The 11237-nt window shown below is 42.1% G+C and overlaps 1 protein-coding gene across 6 annotated transcripts in view; it reads left to right on the top strand.

The window, feature by feature from the left end:
- Positions 1–11237, top strand: part of ift172 (intraflagellar transport 172) — a 182322-nt gene that overhangs the window by 14061 nt on the left and 157024 nt on the right. For all 6 annotated transcript variants that reach the window (XR_009445692.1, XM_059645467.1, XM_048530809.2 and 3 more), the window contains 2 exons: positions 2824–2936; positions 3682–3721. Coding sequence is in view for 5 of the 6 variants with exons in the window: in XM_059645467.1 (XP_059501450.1) it covers positions 2824–2936; positions 3682–3721 (153 nt within the window). In the remaining variant the exon portion in view is untranslated. The remainder of the gene's footprint in view (positions 1–2823; positions 2937–3681; positions 3722–11237) is intronic.

Raw genomic sequence — 11237 nt, 5'->3', positions numbered from 1 at the left:
CCCCCCCACCACGGGAAAAAGACCTTGTCTATTTACCCTATCCGTGCCCCGCATGATCTTATAAACCTAATCAGGGTCATCCCTCAGCCTCCGACACTCCAGGGAAAATAGCCACAGTTTATTCAACCTCTCCCTATGGATCAAACCCTCCAACCCTGGCAACATGCTTGTCAATCTTTTCTGAACCCTTTCAAGTTTCACAGCATCCTTCCTATAGTAGGGAGACCAGAATTGCACACAGTATTCCAACAGTGGCCTAACCATTGTCCTGTGTAGCCACAACATGGCCTCCCAACTTCTATACTCAGAAAAGCAAGCATACCAATTGCTTTCCTCACTGCTCTGTCTATCTGGGACTCCACTGTCAAGGAATTATGAACCTGCAGTCCAAGATTTCTTTGTTCCGCAATACTCTCCAGGACCTTACCATTAAGTGTACAAACCCTGCCCTGATTTGCCTTTCCAAAATGCAGCATCTCACAATTATCCAAATTAAACTCCATCTTGCACTCCAGTCCATTGGCCCACCGGATCAAGATCCTGTTTTACTCTGAGGTAAGCTTCTTTGCTGTCCACTACACCTCCACGTTTGGTGTCATCTGCAGTCTTACTAACTGTACCTCCTATGTTCACATCCAAATCATTTATGTAAATGAAGAAATGCAGTGGACCCAGCACCGATCCCTGTGGCACACTGCTGGTCACAGACCTCCAGTCTGAAAAGCAACCCTCCACCACCACCCTCTGTCTTCTACCATTGAGCCTGTTCCATAGCCAAATAGCTAGTTCTCCTGGTGTTCTGTGTAATCTAACCTCGCTAACCAGTCTACCATAAGGAATTCCTTACTGAAGATCATATCCACAGCTCTGCCCTCATCAATCCTCTTTGCTATTTCTTCAAAAAACTCAATCAACTTAGTGAGATACAATTTTCCATGCACAAGAATCTCTTTGGATTCTCCTTAACCTTTTTTGCCAAAGCTATCACATGTCCCCTTTTGCCTTAAGATAACAAGGTGTCGAGTTGGATGAACACAACAGGCCAAGCAGCATCAGTGGAGCAGGAAAGCTGACGTTTCATTTGCCCCCTTGATTTTCAAGTATACTCCCACTGCTTTTTTGCTGTTGTAGGGAATCGCTTGATTTCTGTGGTCTATACCTGACACATGCTTCCTTCGACAACAAAATGTGAGGCTGGATGAACACAGCAGGCCAAACAGCATCTCAGGAGCACAAAAGCTGACGTTTCGGGCCTAGACCCTTCATCAGAGAGCTCTTTGTGCTCCTGAGATGCTGCTTGGCCTGCTGTGTTCATCCAGCCTCACATTTTGTTGTCTTGGATTCTCCAGCATCTGCAGTTCCCGTTATCTCTCACATGCTTCCTTCGTATGCTTCCTTCGTATTCTTGACCAAAACCTTAATTTCTGTCGTCACCCATCATTCCCTACACCTACCAGCCTTGCCTTTCATCCTAATGGGAACATACTGTCTCTGGTCTCTTGTTATCTGGTGAAGGCTCTCTGTTTACCAGCTGTCCCTTTACCTGTGGACATCGGCTCCCAATCAACTTTTGAAAGTTCTTGCCTAATATCGTCAAACTTGGCCTTCCTGCAATTTAAAACTTTAACTTGTAGATCCGGTCTATCCTTTTCCGTCGTTATTTTAAAATTAATGGAATCGTGGTCACTGGCCCCAAAGCGTTCCCCCACTGACACCTCAGTCACGTGTTCTGCCTTATTTCCCAAGAGTAGGTTAAGGTTTGCACCTTCCCTAGTAGGTACATCCACATAACGAATCAGAAAATTTTCTTGTACACACTGAACAAATTCCTCTCCATCCAAGTCCTTAACACGATGGCAGCCCCAGTCTATGTTTGGAAAGTTAACATTCCCTACCATAACTACCCTTTTATTCTTACAGATAACCGAGATGTGCTTATAAATTTGTTTCTGAATTTCCCACTGACAATTTAGGCTATGTAAAGTACAATCTCAATAAGGTGATCATTGCTTTCTTATTTCTCAGTTCCAACAAATAACCTCCCTGGACGTATTCCCAGGAATATCCTCCCTGAACACAGCTGTAATGTTACCCTTAATCAAAAATGTTATTTTCCTGCCCCAGCCCCCTCTCTCAGCTCCCTTTCAATCCTTCCTGTATACACCTATACCCTGAAACATTAAGCTGCAAGTCCTGTCAATCCCTGAGCCATGTCTCTGTAATTGCTGTGATATCCCAGTCCCATGTTCTTTTGCTTGATATTACTTTTTCTTCACAGCTATTGTTAGGATTAATTGGTTATGTTGAACAATATGGTCAAGATTGCTCCAGGTAACCATTTTTCATACTGTATTTATGATTTAGATGAGGATGGATGCATTAGCTGCTGGCACAGATTGCAGGTATGACATTGATGTAGCAAGGTGCCATACAGCAACATGTTACCTCCTTGACTGAACATTGCTGGAGTACACGAGATATTTTGTTTCTGCTCTAAAAAGAGCAGCAGAAGTAAGGTGAGCCTCTCAGTTCTGAAAGAGTTGGCAACACATTAAAAAGGCAATGCAGAGACTTTGTGAGCATCCAAATAGGTTCAAAGTTAATAAATACTAAGAAAACAAGAAATGGGCCCTGAAATGCACCCTGTTTAGACGCGTGAGTTGGGCGTCTGCATGCAAAGCGTGTTTGTTTAGTTTTACTTGTGAAGTCACTTTTTCAGTATGCTTATCAGCAGTCATCTCTGTAATTCTCCAAAATACATATTTATGTTTTGTACACATTGATAATTGCAAATTATTTATTTAAAACAACTATGTTTTTCAGTATGGCAAGAAAAGTTATATGGTCAGAGGCATGGCATTTTCTCCAGATTCCACCAAAATAGCAGTTGGACAGACAGACAGTATTATATATGTGTATAAAATTGGAGAGGAATGGTAAGTTCTGTGTTTTGTGCATTTGTTTCTAATGAACTTGCATACAAACTTGCATTATGTTCACATCTGTTGGAAAATCTGCACAAGTTACATTTTACCTTTTTCGTAATCCATGTATGTTGGGCCTGCAGAGCCAAACGAGGCACTATATGTTCAGGGACGATTTCATGGTTTAGTCAGCTAAAAACAGACAATTCCTGAGACTGGATGATGAAAATTCTGCATGTCCTGCTACAACTTGCCTGCCTAGTAAATCTTTGCATTGCATGTCATGTGGTCGCACATTTAAAAAAAGTTTCCAATGGCAGTTCTATGTTTCTATGTTCCACTAATGAGCCATGTTGCTGTTGTGCTGTCTGATTCAGGTGTTCAAATACTAAACCTTCCCTCTTTATTTTCTTGTAAATGTCTTTTGACAGATGCATTGTGACAATTCCAATGAGCTTCTCATTCTTCTCCTCCAGTCCTTAAAGACAGATAATATATTTGTCTATAATTGTGAGTTTGAACTTTTGCTGGCTTAACAGCAAGAAGTGGGTAGCTCAGCAGCAGCACAGTCAGCAGAATAACTCAACATTACCATGCTATCACCATGCTGTCACCATCAGTTCAGGGTTTAGGTATTTTTATTGTTTGAAATAACTTTACAAGTATATTACTTTAAAACAGAAGGCTGAATTAGATCAACAGTGTTATTGCCATTTTACTTACACTACCACACTGATTATTTTGGATTTTTTTTTAGGGGTGATAAAAAAGTTATCTGTAACAAGTTTGTACAGACGGTAAGTGATTTTGCTATTATAAATGACGCGGCGGCTTCTTTGATATCTGAAATTATTCCTCATTTTCTGCCAATGTACCTGTTTTCCTGTGTTGTATTTGAACCAAAAGCAATGATGGAATCAAATTCTTCTGTTTCGGTCTTCAGTTTTCCTTGTTTTCTTCCCTTAAGTAAAAATTGTCATGCATTTCATGAATTTTTTTTTGCTGAGTAAAGCAACAGCCAGGATATAGTATGTGGACTAGGAATTTTAGTAGAATTTTCTTTTCGACCATGTTTGTGGATACCAATATTTAGCAGCCCTCAGTGACACCTCATTTGAGGCCAGTGATTTTAGCACAAACTGAGTGCTGAACTTTCCTAATCTGTCTTGGTCAACAAAACTGTGGATAAAATTGATAATCCATGGGATGATGAATCCCTATTTTACGCATTTGCAGTAATAAAATTATTACCTGGTTAAAGTAACAAGTTTGCATATCACAAGTTAGAATCTTATTCTTTTCATGCAATTAAATTACATTTGAATCTGAAATTGAAGGACCCCACTAAGAGGACAAAGACAAAATCCGAAACCATGGTAGAGTAAATGGATAACGCAGTTATCAAGATGTCTCTTTTCTTAGTCATCCCTAATTACTAATAACCTGTATTAGAAATCCTAGCCCAAAACCATTTTAAGAACACATTGTATGATTCAAATTTGCCTTGACACACATTTTACAAAAATTGTATGCATACTAGGTTTAAATTGAAACATTTTATGACCTTTACACAAGCATGTAAAATTCTATGGGGTTAATTTTCAATGCAGTTGGCAGTAGTTGTTCGGAAGCACTATAAACTGTGCTTGAGTAAACGAGGGTGAGTAGGGTATAAAGCACATGACCAGTGCGCCATTGCCACTTCTCCTGCTGTCGGTGAAAATTAGACCAAATGTATACTGTTGTCAGAAGTGATTTATTTCAGCTTTGCTGAGAAGAAAAGGAAAACAGTTCATTTCTCAGAATCTTTTGACAGAATTGGTCAAAATTGGAATCTTCTTTGTATTCCTGCTTTGAGATTTTGTTCCTCCTTCTATGCTACCCCAACTTTTGTGGTTTACTTGAGTTCTTTTCTACTAAAACCAACATCCAATCAGCTGCCCATCCTCCAGAGTTAAACTGTGACAAACTTAAAATTTAATTTATGCAGTTTTAAAAAGCTGTCCACAACTTGACAGGTGAGGATAAGACAGCAACATCTGTAGAAATTAGAACTTTGGGGTTTGGTTGAGAGTTGACTTATGGCAGAAGACTGGAGAAACAATTTATCGTGTTTTCAAAAATGGGGTAGAATAAACCCTAGTAATCAGAAACCAGTCTGTTTAAGTACTTTTGGCTTCTTTTATTACAAATGAAAGCTTTGCATTAATATGGAGGGAAAATATTTAGTAGAAGCTGTCAAATTTCAGGATGGTAAAATTTGCTTGACAATAGTTCGCTGATTCATGATCAAAATAATTAAGGCCAGTTCCTCGAGAAAACAATATATCTATAGTCCTACCTCATAGAAACTGAAAACAGATTCGTAAGATGAAACAGAAGTGCACTGGTTTCTTCATTGAAGGAAACCTTACACAGGGTTGATCAGTTTGCCAGGACACCCGAAAGACAGCCTGAATGATGAGCTGGTATCATCTGACAAATCTCGTTCTGCCCGACAGAGTTTGAAAGAAAACATGGGAACTCGAGTTCTCTACCTCCTTCAGGAGAGCTCAGGTAGACTGGTGAAACTACCAGTGATTATCCCTGTGGACTGGAGGTGACATCAGAGAATGGGCAGAAGGAATGTAAATATGATATTCTTCATAATCGAGGTGTGATGTAAAATTATGTGTATACTGTGAGATGGTTCTCTAGAAACATGCTGTGAAGCCATATTTTTACAAAGTTCATCCTTGGCATATTCAGTAAAAGGACGGTATTGTGGCTCAGTGGTTAGCAATGTTGCCTTATAGTGCAAGGGACCCAGGTTTGATTCCAGCCTTCAGTGTCTGTCTGTGTGCAGTTCTCCTCGTGCATGCATAGGTTTCTTCCAGGTACTCCAGTTTCTTCCCACATTCCATAGATGGAAATCACATGATACCAGGTTATAGTTCAACAGGTTTATTTGAAAACACAAGCTTTTGTAGCCTCACTCCTCCTTCAGGTGTTAGTGAGTGAGGCTTAGAAAGCTTGTGTTTTCAAGTAAACCTGTTGGACTATAACTTGGCGTCATGTGATTTCTGACCTTGTCTACCACAGTCCGACGCCGGCACCTCCACATCATTTCAAAGGTGTACAGATTATGTGGATTGGCCATGTTAAATTGTCCATACTGTTGAGAGATGTGAGAATTGGCCATCAGAAATGCAGGGTTATGGGGATAGAGTAGAAGGGTGGGTCAGAATGATCTGCTCTTCAGAGGGTAGGTGTGGACTAGATGGGCCAAATGGCCTGTCACCACTCTATAGGGTTCTGTGATTCTATGTTTGCCGACAACAGAGCTTCCTGCAATTTTCTTCAGCTCCTCTCCTGGAAACCAACAAACTAGCATAGAAGGATAACAGAATTTACTAAGCTTTTTAAAAAGAACTGGCAGCATATTTCAGAGGAAACTATTTGAAGATTTAAATGAGTATCGCATTAATGGAGAGAGAGTGAATTGAGGTAAGACAGACTGGAAGGAGAATACAATGAGTAGAATTATATGGAGGCTCCTAAACTGCATGGAAATAGATAACAATGTTTCAAAGGGTTCTGTTCTGTACATATTGTTGATGATTTTATTCAGCAGTGTTTTGGATACGGGGCCAGAGAGACTGGAATACAAAATTGCAGAGGCATGACCAATAATCCTGAGAATCAAGGAAAGGTGTGAGGAAGTATAGGTAATATGGTGGAATGAGCAAAAAAGTCAGAGATGGGATTCAAAGTCAGTAGTTGGGAGGTAGTACATTTTTATTTTAAAAGAAATGTCAAGTGTACTTTGAAATAGAGAACTTTTGGGTAATGTGAAAGAGCAAAGGGATTGAGGCATTAGGTTCGCAAGCTATTAAACACAGCATGTCAAATGGTTATGGTCATTGAAGAAGCTTTATTGGAATAGACAAGGAATAGAAATGTTAAAGAGTTGGGGAGCAGATGACATTTGTATAGTGTTTTGTTCACAAGCATGGGTAAGCACAAAATACTTCACAACTGAAAGAAAAACTTCTGAAGTGTTATCATTTTAATATTGTGTGGGGAAGAAACAATTTTGCACATATCAATATTTCTCAAACAAGAATCAGAAGGACGATCAGATAACCTGTTGCTTTTGATGTTGTATTAGGGAGGTGTTGGCACAGGTATAAGAAAGTCCCTGTGATTTGCTTATATATAGTGACATTAGGTCTTTATTCCATATACATTATGGTGCAGGTGGGATTTTGATTTAATAATTCAAATGATGATATCAGTTTGGATTCAAGTCAGTTGGTTAGGAGAAAAAAAACATTATTTTATTTGTCAATATGTTTTATTGACCATTTACACCAACCACTCTTTTCAACCCTTAGTGTTTCAGGTGCTCCCTGTATATTTATATGTTCTTCAAAAATTAATAGCCCATCATCTATTTATTACACTTAAAAACATTAACACATGTAGTGATGTGAATAACCAGTCATTAACAGATGGTAAAATATTTCCTAATCATTTATTTGTAGTTTCAGAACTAGAATCTGTAATCAAACCTCTGGAATGGGGCTTAAGCCCACAGTTGGAGGCAAAGATTATTCCTGATAAAACCCTAGTATGACTGCAGTTGTATGCCATTTACGTTAAGACACTATAAAGGGCATTGCACAAATTCAATCAGATACTGTTTGGAAAGAACAAAATTTTTAAAATGTGCTATAATTTGATCTATGTTTGTAACACATGGGATTGGATGATTTGGTGGAATATCTAAGGTTACAAAGATTAGAAATAGACTACTTCTCCAGTTCCCCTGCCATAATAGTTTAAACCCACCACAACCACTCTACCAATACCTCCCCAAGGACATCAGTCCTGTTCCTACCCAGGCATAATCTGTCCAGTTTGTGCAGGTCCCACCTCCCTCAGAATCAGCTCCAGTTCCCCACGAACTTGAAACCCTCCTCCTCACACTACCTCATACCGTCTTTTCAGCCATCTTTCTCTATGCCAGTTTTATGTTGAGCCAGATTTTCATGGAAAAAGCTGAAGGTCTTATCCAGAAATTTGCTGACTTGGCATATCTGTCTTGGCACCCACCATATTTTCATTCAGGGGAAGTTGGAGGATGCCCTTTGAGGCAGGCCTGAGGTGGCAGTGGAGACCATTTGATGGTTTGGCTGGTGTGCTGGAACACCTACGTCCACTTACTGGGGCGTCAGCTCTGTTCTAATGATGAACATCAGATTGTCAAACCCCTGTTTGTCTCATCATCCCACGTGCCACCTCATATATTTCCAGCCTACCCAAGTATTACAGATGCTGCATTCGCAAGCCTAGAGCAAACTTAAAGGCTTCCCGTAGGCCTAACCTTACCAACCATGAGGAGATCAAGAACCAAGGCCTGAACTCTGACCCCACAATGACCCAATGTGGAACAAAACCGCCCCTCCAGTGAGCCGGCATTGAAAAGGCCTGAGCAGCCCTGGAATGAAACTTGCCCCTGCAGCAACTTGACCCCAGGAGGACTGATCAGCCCAGACCCGAACTCCAACCCCGCAGCAACCCAACCTTGATGAGGCCCAACCAGCCCAAGCCTGAACTCCGACCCTGCAATGACTCCCAACCCAAGGAAGTGCAACCTGACCCGGAAGGAAACCAGCGCCTGCAGCAATCCGACTCCATTGAGGCCTGATCAAGCCCAGGAACAATAACCGATGGTAAGCCAACCAGACAATGTGGAGGTCCGACGGAACCAACTCCAAGGCTCCCAGGAGAGACTGCGGCTGCAACCCCATACCCAGGACCCATTGGGAGTATACATTTACCTTCAGAAAACATCAGACTTGCATCACCGATATCTGGAATCGACCAGAAGGAGCCACCTTACCAGGAAGCATGGAAGACATATGTGCTGGCCTGCAGGTGAGACTGAAATAACATATTTTCAAGATGCCCTCCCTACTGTACTCCTGGCAAACATCTAAGCCATTGAGAACAAAATTGATCATTTAAAGCTAGACCTGCCTTCCAGAAGGAATTGAGAGACTGCTGTGTGCTCTGTTTACAGAGACATAGCACCCTCTTGCTCAACCTGACTATGCCTTACAATCTGAGGAATTCTCCGTATATTGCATGGACTGCACAGTGTCCTCGGGTAAAGCAGGGGACAGTGGAGTTTGCCTCCTAACCAACACTTCCCACTGCTCAGACATGGTGACCTGGTGAGTTACTGCTTCACGGACCCAGAATATCTAACAGTGAAATGCCATCCCTACTACTTAATGCACAAGTTTCCTCCGCCATCCTGAAAGCTGTCTACAAACCACCTTGTGTGGAAGTGAAGAGTTCTCTGGATGAAATTTACACTGCTACAAATGCACTTGAGGTGGCATACCACGAGGCTGTATTTATCATATCCCCCGTGACTTCACCCAGGCTGAACTCAAGAGGTGATACTGAAATATCATCAACAGGTCTCCTATCCAGCCAGGAGACCGAACATCCTTGACCATTGCTATACATCCGAGGAGGACTGATCAGCCAGAAAACAGACCCGAACTCCAACCCCAGAGATGTCTACAGCACCATATCCTGTTTGCATTTTGGAAAATCAGATCACGATGCTATGTTCTTCCTCCTAGCTTACAAGCAGAAGTTGAAACATGTCTCAGTACAGAAAGTATTACATTGCTGGTCTATGGCAGTAAAAGAGCTTCTGCGGGACTGCTTGAAATTGGTGGACTGGTCCGTATTGAAGAACTCACCAGCCAACCCAGACGAGTATGCCAAGGTCATCACAAATTTCATTAGCAAGTGTGTTGAGGACTGCGTGCCAAAGAAGTCAATCCGAATGTACCCCAACTGGAAACCATGGATGAACCAGGAAATCCATTGCCTACTAAAGACCAGTTGTGCAGTGTTCAAGTTAGACAATCTGAACATTTACGGGAAATCCAGATACGACTTCCAGAAGACCATTAGAGATGCCAAGGGGCAATACTGAACTAAGTTAGAGATCCAAACTAACCACAAAGACATCAACCATCTGTGGCAAAGCTTATACAATATAAAGGGCTACAAAATGAAGCAGGACAGAATAGCAAACAAAAGTACATCCCTCCCTGATGTGTTTGATGCATTTTAAGCTTGGTTTGAACAGCAGGTCGATGAAATAGCGTCACCTGCTCTGGCAGCCTCGGATGCACCTGCTCCCTCAGTCTCTGCAGTAGACGTCAGATCAGCCTTCTTGAGAGTGAACCCACAGAAAGCAATTGGCACAGATTGAGTCTCTGGCTGTGCCATCAGACCCTGTGTGGACTAGCTGGCAGGAGTATTTGCTGACATCTTTAACCAATCTTTGCTACAATCTGAAGTCCCCAGCTGTTTCAAGAAGGATGCCATTATTCCAGTATCAAAAAAAATGTTGATCTTCCTTCCCATACCTCCTGTATAGTGTGACTTATACACCTCACTCTGTCTAAGCACTCTATGATCTGTATGTCCTTGCTTGCTATGATCTGCCTGTACTGCTCTCAAGCAAAGTTTTTCACTGTACTGAGGTACATGTGACTGCAATAAATCAAATCAAAACACGTGCAACATGCATGGGGCGGCTCATTGGCTGGGGCGGCACAGTGGCTCAGTGGTTGGGGCGGCACAGTGGCTCAGTGGTTAGCACTGCAGGCTCACAGCACCAGGTACCCGGGTTCGATTCCAGCCTCGGGTAACTGTCTGTGTGGAGTTTGCACATTCTCACCGTGTCTGCGTGGGTTTCCTCTGGGTGCTCCCGCAGTCCAAAGATGCGCTGACTAGAAGGATTGGCCATGCTAAATTGTCCATAGTGTTCAGGGGTGTGTGTGGGTTCTAGGGGGATGAGTCTGGGTGGGATGCTGCAAGGGGCGGTGTGGACTTGTTGGGCTGAAGGGCCTGTTTCCACACTGTAGGGAATCTAATCTAAAAAAAACTACCGCCTTGTGGCTCTGACCTCCATATTTATGAAGTCCTCTGAGAGGTTAGTCATGGTTCTGACCAATTATAGCCTCCCAGCCTATCTCGATCCCTTGCAATTTGCCAACTGGTGCAACAGGTCCACAGCAAATGTCATCTCCCTAGCCCTACCCTCATCTCTGAAACATCTGGATAATAAGGTTACCTGTGTCTGGCTTCTCCTTCCTGACTACAGTTCCGCCTTCAACACTGTAATCCCAACCAAACTAATTCCATAACTTGGAGACCTGGGTCACTGCTCCACCCCCTGCAACTGAATCCTTGACTTTCTGAGCCATAGGCAGTGATCGGTGAAGACAGGCAACA

Source organism: Stegostoma tigrinum, chromosome 4 (genome assembly GCF_030684315.1).
Source record: "Stegostoma tigrinum isolate sSteTig4 chromosome 4, sSteTig4.hap1, whole genome shotgun sequence".
Classification (NCBI taxonomy): domain Eukaryota; kingdom Metazoa; phylum Chordata; class Chondrichthyes; order Orectolobiformes; family Stegostomatidae; genus Stegostoma; species Stegostoma tigrinum.
Note: the sequence above shows the minus strand (reverse complement) of the source record. Positions and strands in the feature narration are given on the sequence as shown.